Genomic DNA, 14,206 nt, shown 5'->3' with positions numbered 1-14,206 from the left:
ACTGTAAGTACTGTTTGAAATGAAAGTCATGACGCTCCTGGATCGAAACTCGATCGATCGGGAACTCAGAGATGATCTACAATCTTCTAGTATTGTACTTGCTTGATTCCTATTCAACCACCTCCCTTACTCATTGACCTCTAAGCAGCACATAGAAGATAACTTGATTACCTACTGCATCACACTCAACTCCGAAACCAAACCATAGTAGAAGGCACCTACCGGACAGATTTTACCAAATTAGGGGTAGATGGCGAAGAAAAAACCCGCAAAGGACACTTCCAAGGCAGCCGCAAAAGCGGCGAAGAAGAATAAGGCTGCACAGAAGGTAGAGCGCAGGGAGAAGAAGAAGGTGGGCAAGTCGAGAGAAGAGGAGGAGGATGATCAGGACCTCGAGAGCATATTGGACAAGGTATGTACCGAGCGGCGGATACAAACATTCGCTTTGAGATGAAGACCGACTGGTAAAGTGACGCGCAACATCAGTAGATTCAAAGAGAATGGGAGGAAGCACATCGGGTCACGGAAGAACTCGTGGAGGGCCCACCGAGCCGTCGTGCAAATGCGACGTTGACGCCTTGTCCTAGCGGGAATTATCTCTGGTGCGTCGGTGGCGAGTTCTTCAGCGACGATGGGAAGGCAGTGAGTGGAAATCGTTGTACGAGGCCAATATACTGCGTCGCTGACCCCAACCCCCCCTCCCTCTCCTCCCCCTCACAGTACTTCTACAATGACGTATTCCGATACTCACCTGAGAAGGACGAATGGCGGAAGTTCGTGTCCCCGACCTGTCCGGGCCCGCGTTCTGCTCATGCCGTCGTCGCCTCCCCAGCAGGTGGTGGCAAGCTATACCTCTTCGGTGCGTGTCTCTTCGATAAATATTGGCAATTATCGGCCGACAAATACAGGCGGCGAGTTCTCCTCGCTATACCAGAATTCGTTCCATCACTACCGCGATTTCTGGTGCTTCGACATATCTACGCATACATGGGACCGCATCGATACTAAGATTCGACCAACAGCCCGTTCGGGTCACCGGTATGCACTGCTCCCGCACTTTGTAAGATCATTCCTCATCCCTTGTGCAGGATGACCATGTGGAAGCATTACATTGTGCTCTTCGGTGGATTCTATGACCCGGGACTCAAAAGTACGTCTTGTCATGTTGGTGCATCGTATATATGCGGCTTAGCTCAATGCAGCAAATTACCTTAACGATCTTTGGCTCTTCGATACTCAGGAGTACAAGTGGCGACAGGTAGATTTCAAAGATGCAGAACGCAAACCATCGTATGCTTCTGAGCCGCATGCTGAGTGCCCTGATGCTGATACTCCATACTGTAGACCACGCAGTGGGTTCTCCTTCCTTCCGGCTCCAGAAGGCATATTGTTGCATGGTACCTCCTAATACCTTATTATACGATAGCACGCTCATCCCACCGCAGGCGGTTACTGTAAAGAATATCACAAAGGCAGCCGTCCTGTAGGCGTTATGCTGGACGACACCTGGTTCCTAAGGTGTGTCACCCGACTTAATTTATATCACCCAATCCAACTGAGCTTTCCCCATTCTTCTTCATCGCAGGATGACGCTTAACGAAGCGAAGGACGGAAAGCAGCCTGCAGAGCCTCTCACGATGAAATGGGAGCGGCGCAAGCGACCCTCAACCGCCTTCGCGCCATCACTTCGATCTGGGTGCACAATGGCTCTGTGGACCGCGCGCAACACAGGCGTACTCTTTGGAGGCGTGACGGACGAGGACACAAGCGAGGAGACACTCGAGAGCGTGTTTCATAACGACCTGTGCGTGTACTTGCCTCCGCGCTGCCCTTCCCTTCCCTATCCATGGCAAGGCGAGGGGATGCCAACGACTGAGAACTGATTGGGTGTGCTGTAGGTATGGGCACCAGATTGCGGGGAATGGGCGGTGGATTTCGATGATGCTGAAGCGACCGAAAAAGGGCGCGAAGAAGCAGAAGCCGACGCCTCAGCCTTTGCGCGTGCAATCTGACGACGAGGACTACGGGGCCGACAGCGACACGGAAAGCAGTCCAGTATGTGACATTGCCCAGCTCCTTGGCACTCACTCATCTATGTGATATGCAAGGCTGATAGAGGAGTTCCTAAAAAGAAGCCTACAGGACTGAGCTCAGGAGATGTGGCGCAACGGGACGACGAGATCGATCCGGACGACCCTGAGCTCACGAAACCGATGCCGCGGTACAACGCAATGCTCGCCGTCCTGCGTAACACTTTGTATATGTAGGTCCAGCGTGTCCTTCAATGCCCGGGACGCTTGATTCTTGACGTCACTGGCACAGATATGGCGGCATTTTCGAGCGCGGTGCGAGGGAGTACACGCTCGACGACTTCTACTCTCTGCAGCTCGACAAGCTCGACCGATACACGTGCCTGAAGCACAGCGGGATCACAATAGCGGCGGAAGGCGACGACGAGAGTAGCAGCGACGACGACGAAGATGAGGATGGCGACGAAGACGATGAGGACGACGACGAATGCATGACTCCGTCGACCGTGCAGGGCCAGCCTGTGTCGATCGCGAGCGCACTGGAGGAGCTCGACTTGCAGGAGCAGGAAAGACTAGAAGAGGAGGAAAAGCAGGAGAAGGTGCGAATTACGATGCGATCCCAGCCCAATTTCGCTCACGGAGTCGTGAAGGAAACGGAGGATGAGCTCCGTGCGAAGGCTACCGAGTTCATGGGTGTCGCGAAGGACGCGACGCGCTCTCCGGAGGACGTGATAAGCACGCCGCTTCCGGGAGAGACGCTTGCCATGTTTTATGCCCGCTCGCGTACGTCCGCCATTTTCATTCATCATTGATGAGCCATCTGATCGTTCGCGGTGCAGGGGAATACTGGGCGGGGAAGGCCCACAGCAGCAGCGACAACCGTGGCAAGCAGCTCCGCAGGGACGGCTTCGGTCTAGCTGAAGAGCGCTATGGTGAGGGCTAGCCACATGCGTCGTATCAGTGGGCTCATTGAAACGGTCCATGTCCGACAGAATCGTACAAACCAATCCTTAAGGAGGTTGAGCGGATTTTGGCGGAGGCGGGGCTGGACGAGGAGGAGATGCGGAAGGGCGCTGCGGCGGGCCCGGGAGGGAGCGCGGGACAAAGCCGAAACCGACGGTGACGGAGCCAAGCTGGGACTGCATGTGGCGTTATGGTGTGTTCGAACTGTGTTACCTGGGTTTCGCTCACCTTCGCTCACAATTGCTACGTTTCAGCTTGGCAGGAATTGTATATACGGTCCCACAAGGTCAGCTGAAATACGATTGCGGCGCATTCTATACCATTCTCGTTCAACATTTCGCCGAACTGTGGCGTGTTAAGCGTGCGCAGTATTGTTGATCTCGCGTCGGTACAGATCCGCACATCCTAAGCCCATTCCTGACTGAGGTGCGTCCCTGCACTAAATTGCAGCCGGCGCGTAACACTGATGACGGTTTATGCGTTGCAGTTATATTCATAGCCAAGGACAATGATCTGACCGTCATCTTCAGGGTCCATATAAGTATACATTGGATTACCCAACTTTACCGGATGCCGTCCCTCTGGATGGTTTACACATGCAACCCAGACTCCGGAATAGACATCTCTCCGTGTCGTTTTGCAGAACAAATAACAGCCCGGCAGTTATTTTCGAGGCTAGTCAGATCAGCCATTTTGCCGACATGATTTACAGGATGATCCTATCCTGCAACCGCGTCCAGATCCCTGCGGGAAGGCATTCACTCACGGTTAATATCCTTGACCTGGTGTACTGTGGCCTACCGGACAGTCGGCAGACCTTGAAAGTGGGCGCCCCTTCCTGTTTGTGCAGGAGCTGAAAGCGTTGATCGGACTGCGACCAACCGGAAAGATTCGTTGATCGGACTACGAATATCCCGAGAGATTCCGGGGAACTTTGCTCGCTGATTGATGGCAGGTCGGGGTCTGCCGATTGCATGGTAAGGCACAATACTTGTCGCCTCGTTTGAAGATACGGTGCTTGGGTGCGTCCTCCTGAAATTTGCTGAGAACGGACAACCCGGACTTCGCACGACGGTGTCTGCGGGTGCTCGCAGTTGGTAGTAAGGTGAATACTGTAGAGGTAATGTGCACAGCGTGTGGATTAGATTCATGTATCATGTATCAAGAATTACATCCACGGTCTCATCACTTCGAGATTTCGACGTCGAACGTGCAAGCACTCCTCATCGTGAAGGTGAATCAAGTGAGACCTTGTTCGTAAACTGCACTATCCCCGCGCCTTTACTGACATTTTAAGTGAATGAGTGCCTCATCTCACGGAGGTCTGCCGCAACAGTGTGAATCGGGATTGGCGGGGGCAGGCGCGTCTAGAATCTGGCTGGTCTCCTAGAAGGATGTAGCCGCTGCTTGTGCATTCGTGACTGAACTCAAAGGTACAGGTTATCAAAGAACCGGATTAGGTTCTTCCGCAAGGCGCGCCTTAGCATTTTGGGCGTGATATTGATCTCAAATGTGTATCTTGAGCTCTGCTAATACTGTAAGAGGAACTATGACCTTGCCCGCCGCCGTGTCCAAGGACCCGCGGGATTACCTCGGAGTCAGTGGCAAGTGAGTGTCCGTGTTTAATAATCACGGACACTGACCGTACATCACTGCTTCGCATCCACGAAGGTTCCAATGCCGGCAATCTACAGAGGGCTGGATCCTGTATCAATCGAGAAGGGGGCATCAGAAGCCATATTGTCGTAATTTTGGCCTGAACCTAGTGGAATGCATGTGACAAGGCTGTAGCCCGCCGTTCAAATTGACGCAGATTGGCACACCTTCTCTCCCCTCCCTACACCGAAAGCTGACAGTTGTTGCCAGCGATCCACTCCTTTGGCTTCCCCTGCACAAAGATTTCATCCCCCACGATGTCCGTAGACCAGAATGGTAAGTGTCTTTCTTGATATGGCAAGTCATGCCGAATTTGACAGGTCCGTTCCTACGCAGGATCTTCCTCAAACCCCAAGCAGCAAATAGTTGACTGCACACAGATACTGACCCCAGTGCGACTCCCCTGCGGACGCACTGCGAGAAACACGCTTGCCAAGGTGATTCATGTCTAGTGCAGCCAATTTCACGGCTTATGTATCTTCTGCAGGTCGCGTTATACGAGCACCTCGGCGATACCTATGGCAGTCCTCCCACTGAGCAGCATGCCGCTCTCTATTCGCGTTGGGCGCAAGGCGAATGGGGCATAGTCGTCACGGGCAATGTTCAGGTGTCCCCCGCACATCTTAGTCTGAGCAGGGACATCGTCATTCCGCCACAAATCACCCCTGAGGCACTAGAACCGTTCAAGCGTCTCGCCGATGCCATGCACGGTCTTGAGCCTGGGTCTGTAGACACAACACCCCGGGATGCCCCCAAGTCGCTCGCAATTATACAGCTGTCCCATGCTGGACGCCAATCCATGAACCTGCTTGGGGGGCGTAAGCCTTTCGCGCCTCCCCTCGCGCCCAGCGCTGTTCCGATGCGCACAAAGACGAACGACAGTTCACTGTCGTTCTTGACGCACATGGTAGACGCGTTGATGTTCACGCCCCCACAGCCGATGACCATATCTGACATCGATGTAACCATCGAGGCGTTCATCCGAGGCGCACACGTCGCAGCCCAGAGCGGACTTGACGGCGTACAAATCCATGCCGCCCATGGTTGTAAGTACCTCTTCGTGCTCAATTTCTAGTTGAGACCGAGTATCCCCGCTACAGATCTTATCGCTCAATTTATATCACCCAAAGTTTGTCGCCCTAACATGCTGTCACGACAACGAAGCTGACCATTGTCTGTCCCTCCTACCACAGACAAACCTCCGTGAGGACGAGTATTCCGCACAGAAAGCGCCGCTCCACTTCCTGCACCGGATTGTCTCGACCATCCGCGCCTCTGACACCATCCCTCGCGACTTCGTTGTCGGTATCAAGCTGAACTCTGCAGATTACGTCGACACGGGTCCCGAGCAGCAGACCAAAGACATCGAAGAGCTCAACGCCGAGCGTGAGGCGCGTGCGCTTTCTCACGTGCAGGAAATCTCATCATGGCGCATGATCGACTTCATCGAGATCAGCGGTGGCGATTACGAGAATCCAAGTGAGCCCATGGATCCCCTCACATACCTTTTTGGACAGGTGTACTGACTCCTGCCCTTTTCCCCCGTCAGCGTTTATCACAGGCTTGAAATCGTCTTCCCCGCGCCAGGCCATATTCAACCAGTTTGCGCACAAGGCGATGGGAGTCGTTGACATCCCGCCCGCTTCCTCCGAGCCTTTCCTTCCCTCCCCGCCACTCATCCTCCTCACCGGCGGCCTCAAGACGCCCGCCCTCCTCGCCTCCGCGCTCGCGAAGGGCCATGCGCACCTCCTCGGCCTCGGCAAGGTGGGCATCATACAGCCCGACCTCCCGCGTCTCCTCGCGTCTGGCGACCAGGCGTCCCTAAGCATACCGCCACCCGAGCCGGATGTCACCGGGCTCGGCGCACCACTCCCCGCGTCCGCACCTATCAGTGCACGCGTCGAGCGCGTGCTCCTCGCGCTGCTGCTCGCGGTCGTTCAGCGTATCCCTGCGCAACCGCCCAAGCTCCTTGGCGCGACGGCGGCGGTGGCTTGGTACACGGTCATGATGCGCCGCCTCGCGGAAGGAGACCCGGTACCCGACTACACGATCGGCGGGACTGCGTCGATCATCCGGATGTGGTTCTGGGTGCGGCCCGATAGCACTGTGCAATCACGGTCGTCTCTAGGGTCGTGGTTCAAGATGGGCCTGCTTGGGGTGACGATCGGCGTAATTGTTGGCTGCTTGCATTGAGCATCGATGTGGTGTTTTTATTGCTATTTCGTGCGTCATGGCAGTGAATTTATGGATAGGCCGCGCGGGTTGCTTGACGGCGCGCGACCGTCGCTACAAAAGGTGACAGCAACTTCGGGATACCACCGAATCTATACCTATCCACATAGAACTAGTATTCGATATCTTTTGGAATGATGTCCATGTGGAGTCACCTATTTACTAGTATACTTGTGCGATTACACAATAGCTATTCTTCTCATTTTTGGATGCCTTTAGCGGCATTGGCGCTAACTACATATCCACCCTTTCTCATGGAACCCCAGCCATCTTCTTCAGCATAGCAAACTCATTTTTGCCCGTTGCCCTGCAAAGTGAGTGGAATTTTGACGATGGATCTGCAAGTAACGTTGCGGGCTTGTCGAACTCGGCGATACGGCCTTGATCTAGTAGCATGACCTATGGCCCAATAAAACGGCTCAACGCATGCACTCAGATCGATGGATAGTGGACTTACACGGTCATAGTCGATAACTGTACGTAACCGATGTGCGATAGTGAGGATCGTACTTGCAGCAAACTCACTACAAGAACGCATGCCAATCAGCAGTCCATTTGCGATGAGATGGTATAGCACCTCAAACTCACTGTCGGATTGTTTTCCCGATCAACTCGTCTGTCGCATAGTCAACACTGTCGGGAAAGGTAAGGACCATGTCATGCAGTGCAAATAGTGGGTTTGTTTACCTCGCGGTGGCCTGTCGGGAGTGCGGCAAAGGTCAGTGGTCATGAGTGATCTCAAGAACACGGCGAACGTACCTCGTCCATAAGAAGAACCTTCGATCGCTTGAGAATGGCTCGAGCCATACAAAGTAGCTGCTTCTCTCTGGATTGACAAGCGTTGAACATCAGCTTCGCAAATGTAAAACTTGTGGTTACTGACCCTGTCGAGAAGTTTTCTCCGCCTTCCGAGACAGGCGAATCAAGATTCCTGAAGAGGTTTGCATTTACAGTTTCATTATCTTCAGCCGGAGTATCAGCAGAAGGAATGAGGTGAACACGTCTAAGGGCTTCATACTACAGGCAAGAAAACTGTGAGTTATAGAGTAGCAGTGTGGTGGAAGTTGGCTTACAATCTCTGCGTCCTCATACTCGTTGAACACGTCAAGCGTGGAGCGTAGGGTACCGCTGAGAATCGTTGGGTCCTCTAGAACTCTGATCAGCGGCGTAAGTCACTGCATGGTAAAGCGAAACTTACGAGGAATGATTGTGAGTCTTCCCCGAAGGTCCGTGAGACCAATTTGTGAGACATCCAGGCCATCAACGAGGATGCGGCCCTCTGTAGGCTCAACGAATCGGAAGAAAGAGAGCGCCAGGGTACTTTTGCCTGAGCCCGTTCTTCCAAGTACGCCGACTTTCTCGCCGGGTTCTATCTTGAAGTTAAGATTGTGCAGTACATTTGGTAGGTCGGGCTGAACAATGATGAGCACCAAAGGATGTCGGCTTCGTAATCACCACTTACAGCATAGCGGATCACGAGATTCTCGCACTCAATAGCGCCGTTCTCTGGCCATGAGGCTGGAGGCCGGGGCTCGATGAATTCCGGGGGCTCTCGAGGCAGCTCAGAGAACTCTTTGATTCTCTCTATAGCAACCTAGAGAATCCCAAACGTCAATGACGCAATTCGCAGACACACAGATCATACTAACCATTGATTGCTCCAAGCCAACAAATCGGCGAACCTGAAAATGAACAATGAATCATGGATCGAGATAATGCTCCATGACTCCTTACCAGGAACAGCAACTAAGGGAGTTCGTGTCAGTTTATGTTCATCTGACCAACTTAAGTTGAGCACATACATCATTCAACACTGTGGAGGCAAATGCAAGAGCAAATCCAGCCAAGGAAGCCGTTATGCTGGGAGTCAGGACCGCAACGAAGGCGGTGACACCAATCACAGCACTCGATAGAAGGTTGAATCGAGCGGAGAGCCAACGGTTCACTGTATCACATGAGCTTTCGGGATAATATATGACCTAAAGGGAAACTTACTTCCCCACTTCCAGTAGAAGGGGTTTGTATTCTTGAAGTATGCTTTCAGAATCTGTTATCCCAGCGATATTGAAATACTCACAGTGTCGACGCATCGAAGCATATCTCTCATGAATTTGGTTGAAGCACCGAAGGCTCGCAAAACGGTTACGCCCGCAATCGTTTCGCCGTAGATCGAGTAGAGGGGCGACCGGGTCACGGAGTCTGATTGACGATCAGAAGTTTGCCACGCACTACAGCAGAGGTTTTACAGACCTAGTCTTCGCATGTCACGGGATGTGTGGCCGTAAACCTAGCATACATGAGCATCGCAAACGTTGATTAAACTCACAACACTGATACCTTGCCGACTATACGTGATTTTTAGTCAAGGACTATACCAGGTATAATGCCAGCGCCACATACCGCTGTAGTATAATGTTGCGAAGACGAAAGTTGCAATCAAGAAAGGTACGCCACCAACATAGGTGATGGTAGCAAATGTTGTCGCCGCGGAGAGTGTGTATGCAACACTTCGTCCAAAGTTGTCAGGCAGAGTGCTATCAATGCCTACGACAGCAACAGGTGAGAAAAGACCTGCTTCGTGCGACATTAGCCTTACCCTCGAAATCTGACCCGAAACGATTTAGCAGGCGTCCGCGCGACACAGTGTCATGGAACCGTATGTTGGCGAAGAGTACACCCTCAAGAAGCCCTGAGACACTTGAGCAGACTGTTGAACCCATGACGAAAAACCTTACGTTGGTACAGAACGGTTGAAGCATGTATACCGCCGTAATCTGTACTTGACTGTCAGATGTCATTTTGCGGATAGTGCTCGTCTCAGACACTCACACAGAACGAACCACCGCAGAGTACCTAAAACTACGCCTGAGAGAACAATCAGCGCTCATAAAGTAGGAATTCTCGACAGAGTCGTTACCGATGGCAGTTATCTACAGATAGACTGCATTTAGATAGACGACGAATGAGTACACGTGGTACGACTCACAATTGCATAGACGGTAATATAGAAGAGGGGACCCCGCACTTCTTCCTCTTCAAGCGTAGACCCGGTCCATATGCTGTGATTGCACATACTGAGCGTGAGGCATTCCTCTAGTAGTATCATAAACATACCGGAGCCAGCCATTTTCTGCGACGGGGCTAAGTGCGGCAAGTGCAAGTGCCAAGGCGAACAAGATCCAGTAGATGTATCCGCCACATGCATTGATGTATGTCAACCAAATATCTTTGCTGATACGGCCAACAGCGCGTTTCTCGTCCTCGACGAGTTTCCGAGGGGCCTTTTTCTCTTCCGGCTTTGTCTCAGGCTGTGCGGTAGCAGTTGCTGTAGTGGATGTCGTCTCCGAGGTAGTCTCATCGTTGCTGTCAGGTGTCTCCTTCTCGGGTACCAGCTCCTCGATATCTGCGACAGCGGTCTCGGTCTGCTCGTCTGCGGGGTCAGTAGCACCCGTCTGTACGAGTGTGCTGAGCACGCCGGAAGTCTTGAAGTTATCACGATCGCCCTGATACAAAATTCTACCGTTGTCGAGAGCAACGATGTAGCTTGCGCCTGGCGTGCACAGCTGCACATGGTGAGATACCAAGATTAACGTCCGGCCCCGCATCAGGTCACCCTTCAAGCACTCATAATAGAGGTGGTGAGCGGTGTGCGCATCCACTGAATGTTTATCAGTGATGAGCGTGAGACTAGTGGGATCTTTAAGTATCTTACCAGCAGAGAGAACGTCATCCAACAAGAGTACTGATGCACGAGAATAGACAGCACGTGCAAGTGAAACTGAAGAATATTCAGTCTCATCGTACTCGGTACAATACGTGAGCTGCAAGCACTCTCACCTCTAGCCTTCTGGCCGCCGGATAAATTTACCTGCATACAATGTCAGACAGTTTAGTGAGAGCGCCAAGCAAGGCACCTACTCCTCTCTCGCCAATTTCGGACATGTCGCCGTCCTCCAGAATCTTGAAATCACTGAGTAATGCGCAAACCTGGTGATATCGTTAGCCAATGACGTCGCATGTCAATGCAAGCCTTACCTCAAGTGTCTTCTGGTATCGCTCCTCGACATAGGGCAGATCGAACAGAATGTTGTCTATGGATTCCTCAGCACTGAGCTCTGCCCGCATTGGCGTTCTAGCATACCTCTGATTGAAGCGTTGCGGAGCCAGGCGCTCTGTGAGATGTCGCTATCGGTCAGTCATAATAACTTTTATGCACTACAGCTACAAAAACGCCCACCTGAGGGACGTAAGCGCAGACTCCCTCGACGACCCACTCTTCTTCAGGTACATCCTTACCGGTGAACGACGCGATCGTATCAGGGGGTGAGCGAGGACAGATTAACTGGCCGGCAAGTACATCTGCCTCTCCAAGGAGCGCTGACTCGCGAGTTAATGATGTCGCTCATCATGCAGGGGAAAACGACATCTACCTAGGAGCAATAGCGACTTCCCGCTCCCCAACTTGCCACAAATGAGCGACAGCTCCCCTAGCGGGAAGTTGATTGTCAGATCCATCAACGTGAACTTGTGTCTAGGCGTTGATGCGACAGAAGGTGCAGTACTCGTCCCACGACTGCGGTCCTGTGGCCAGGTTACGGTGGCATTTTGGAACGAAATCGGATGTGGCTGCCCATCAAGCGGATCTACCGGCAGCACCTCAGCACCTTGTAGATACTTCTCAATACGCCGCATCGAGACAACGGACTGTGTCATATATTAGTCCAGCCCGCCACCAGAGCTAGAGAGGACATACTTGAAGCATGTTGATGAACGTTTCCGGGAGAGCGTTGAGAGCGAATTTCATCTCGTTGAATACTATGTATCCCAGGTCAGTTATAGACAACAAGCAGCAAAGTAGACATGCAACGAGCGTACCAGATATAGATGTGAACGCAATGGAGGGCGTGAGGACTTGTTTACGGATAACCGTGAAGTGCCAGAAAGAGACCAGGGTGACCAGGATCGGAGATGCATTCCTATTGGCGCCAAGAAACGTATGAGCCCCACGTCTGATCGAGAAGTAGTTGAACAGACCATATTGTGTTGAAGAGCACCTGAATACACCAACGAGTCAGCACGAAGCTCGGCATGAACCCAGCCTGAGACAAACCTCAATATGGTAGTTCAAACGTTGATATCTGAGCTCCCTTGCACGGATCTTCATGACTCGCTCCTCAAAGCTGCGCTCCCAGGCCATGAACTATGATTTCGACTTGTGAGTAGTGGGATCGATCTCCTAGGGAATCTCCACTTGCCTTAAGCATACGGATGCCACCTAGTATCTACAGCTCGCAGTCAGTAATTTTACGCTTTTCATGATTTATCACACGGTACTAACCTCATTCATGAGGCTGACTCGCTCGTCACGAGCTTTCATGAGATTGTCCTGGGCGCCGACGACGACCTTGCCCGCGAAATGGTTCAGCGGCAGGAAAAGACATGTCACAGCGAGTCCGAAGAAGCACGAGACGCCTTGCGTTCCAGTTTTGTCAATACCAACTTCAAATAGATGGTGCGGCGACATACCGAGTAGGTGATACAAAAAGAGTGTTCCGATGATTAATTCAATCGGTGAGTCTGTATGGCGTGTTAGTATGAGCTACTCGTGTAGTGCGTCGGTAAATAAACAAACCAATCAAAGTGAATAGATGCCATGCGAACTCGCTGACTCGGTCCACGTCAGTCGTCATGAGCGTCATGATTTGCGCCTTGCTGGAGAAATCCGCTTCCTCGTCTTCGCCCTTCGCCTTGCCATCCACCGCGGTATCTCCATTCGCCGTTGCCGTGTCGTTCTCGGTGGCCGCAGCCGCAGCCGCACTGGGGGCAGAGCCTGGAGATGAAGCGACGTCTTTCCTAATGAGAGTCTTCGCGAATAGGATCGAGTTCAATTGGACCTTCATACTGACTTGCAGCGTCGTCGTCGAGAGAGACCAAAGCTGACCGGTTACTACAGCGTCGCTTAGCAAACGACCTGCAATATCTTAAACATTCAAGACCTACTTAGAGATGTGATAGCGTGACTGAGAAACAGTCCCACGCAGTACACCCAGCCCCAGCCGCGCTCAGTCCTCTCCGGGTCCAGTTCGAGGTACTGCACCACATGCTGCAGGAAGTATGCCGGCAAGTAGAATAGCACTGCTGCGATCGCAGCGAGCACGACGACCTGTACAATCACCTTTGTGTTAACGCGCACCAGACGGTACCCTAGCTCCCATCCGGAGCCCGGCATAGGACGCCAGGTACCGATACGCAACTTATACCGGCGCAATCCACTGCGCATGCGCGCGAACAACGTCGTTGCTCGCATGTCCGCGGGAACAATGGGCAGATCGGCAATCTCGAGGCTCTCGGCTGTTGTTCCGAGCATAACGACTTTTGTAGTGTAGGAGAATAACAGTGTGTCCCACATCGATGCGCCAACGATCCCGCAAACGTTGGCCGGGTCTGTGTTCGTCAGCTTCGTGAGCGTCTTCTCAGAGTAGATCTGCTCGGAGGGGTAGTGGAGAGGCGGTCCACACGGTGCCGTGATGGAGATGAAGAAAGACACGAAATACAGTATGAGCGTTGCGTACCACAAACCAATAGGCACAGGGAATGGATCGGTCATTCTCATGTCGGAGAGGCTCGTCGAGGGTAGTATGGCAGTCGCGAACAACATGCCTACGGTAACGCTAGTAAGCGCAAACAGGTGAATGATGGACTCTTGGTGCTCGCGGTCTTGCTGGTTGACAGAGCGCGCGGCGACTGCTAGGATATACAGCACGAAGACGATGTGGATGGCGTAGACAGTCACGTAAGTGCGGTCTTCTTCAATTATCGACCAGCCCAACGAGATGCACTGGATCACCAAAACGGCCGCGAATAACACTGACAAGGCCAGCTTCCGCAGTCGCATCTTCTCTGCAGTCAGTAAAGATGGCCAAATTCGTAATGGTCTTCTAACGCATACCTTGTGCCAAAAGCCTTCGGCATCAACAGGTGTTCCATCAATGAGGTCTTCGGGCCTTGTGACGTCGAAGGGGTCAGGTCGCGAGTTTTCTTCTTCGGCATCCAAGCGAATCTTGCCCTCCCTCGGACGCGAGACCAACAACGCAGCAAGGCTGCATCCTGCGCTCACAGCAAGAACTATGGCCACGGGAAGCTGGTACAGCGGCATAGCAAGCAGGTGAACGTTCCGGACAGAGTTCCGCGAGCTGACTCTCCGGCTCAAGTACCCTCGTGGCACCCAAAAGCGGTGCCGGTGAAAACACTCGAGTCAGGAACGTCAAGATACTTATCCCCGAGATGCTCGGGTTCTATGTTTGTCTACTAGGCGATATCGAGCT

General features: G+C 52.6%; 3 protein-coding genes across 3 annotated transcripts; 2 read left to right on the top strand and 1 right to left on the bottom strand.

Annotated features, from left to right (window-relative positions):
• Positions 1–250: 250 nt before the first annotated feature.
• POSPLADRAFT_1047398 (hypothetical protein) lies at positions 251–3,153 on the top strand (the record flags this gene model as incomplete). The annotated part of the gene is made up of 10 exons (XM_024479278.1): positions 251–412; positions 490–602; positions 1,089–1,150; positions 1,203–1,290; positions 1,345–1,397; positions 1,446–1,520; positions 1,561–1,804; positions 2,323–2,813; positions 2,870–2,962; positions 3,023–3,153. The coding sequence occupies 10 exons, from the start codon at positions 251–253 to the stop codon at positions 3,151–3,153; spliced, it is 1,512 nt and encodes a 503-aa protein (XP_024337929.1).
• Positions 3,154–4,906: 1,753 nt separating this feature from the next.
• On the top strand, positions 4,907–6,842 carry POSPLADRAFT_1047397 (hypothetical protein; the record flags this gene model as incomplete). The annotated part of the gene is made up of 6 exons (XM_024479277.1): positions 4,907–4,925; positions 5,043–5,086; positions 5,137–5,695; positions 5,750–5,778; positions 5,843–6,128; positions 6,199–6,842. 6 exons carry the CDS (start codon positions 4,907–4,909, stop codon positions 6,840–6,842), a joined length of 1,581 nt encoding a protein of 526 aa, XP_024337928.1.
• Positions 6,843–6,855: 13 nt separating this feature from the next.
• Positions 6,856–14,037, bottom strand: POSPLADRAFT_1074834 (hypothetical protein; the record flags this gene model as incomplete). Its single annotated transcript, XM_024482749.1, has 40 exons — positions 6,856–7,280; positions 7,339–7,405; positions 7,470–7,514; positions 7,569–7,579; positions 7,641–7,707; positions 7,765–7,898; positions 7,955–8,028; positions 8,080–8,293; positions 8,344–8,475; positions 8,531–8,563; positions 8,616–8,627; positions 8,684–8,826; positions 8,877–8,907; positions 8,959–9,080; positions 9,132–9,168; positions 9,219–9,226; positions 9,282–9,425; positions 9,478–9,570; positions 9,617–9,655; positions 9,711–9,746; positions 9,799–9,811; positions 9,868–9,940; positions 9,996–10,539; positions 10,594–10,659; positions 10,719–10,749; positions 10,800–10,868; positions 10,917–10,972; positions 11,023–11,053; positions 11,119–11,258; positions 11,312–11,585; positions 11,635–11,696; positions 11,757–11,857; positions 11,916–11,935; positions 11,992–12,081; positions 12,148–12,156; positions 12,220–12,353; positions 12,408–12,458; positions 12,514–12,828; positions 12,882–13,776; positions 13,831–14,037. 40 exons carry the CDS (start codon positions 14,035–14,037, stop codon positions 7,134–7,136), a joined length of 4,770 nt encoding a protein of 1,589 aa, XP_024337927.1. The 3' UTR covers positions 6,856–7,133.
• Positions 14,038–14,206: the final 169 nt, after the last annotated feature.

This window comes from Postia placenta (genome assembly GCF_002117355.1).
Source record: "Postia placenta MAD-698-R-SB12 unplaced genomic scaffold POSPLAscaffold_9, whole genome shotgun sequence".
Lineage (NCBI taxonomy): Eukaryota > Fungi > Basidiomycota > Agaricomycetes > Polyporales > Adustoporiaceae > Rhodonia > Rhodonia placenta.
This window is presented reverse-complemented; position numbering and strand designations above follow the sequence as displayed.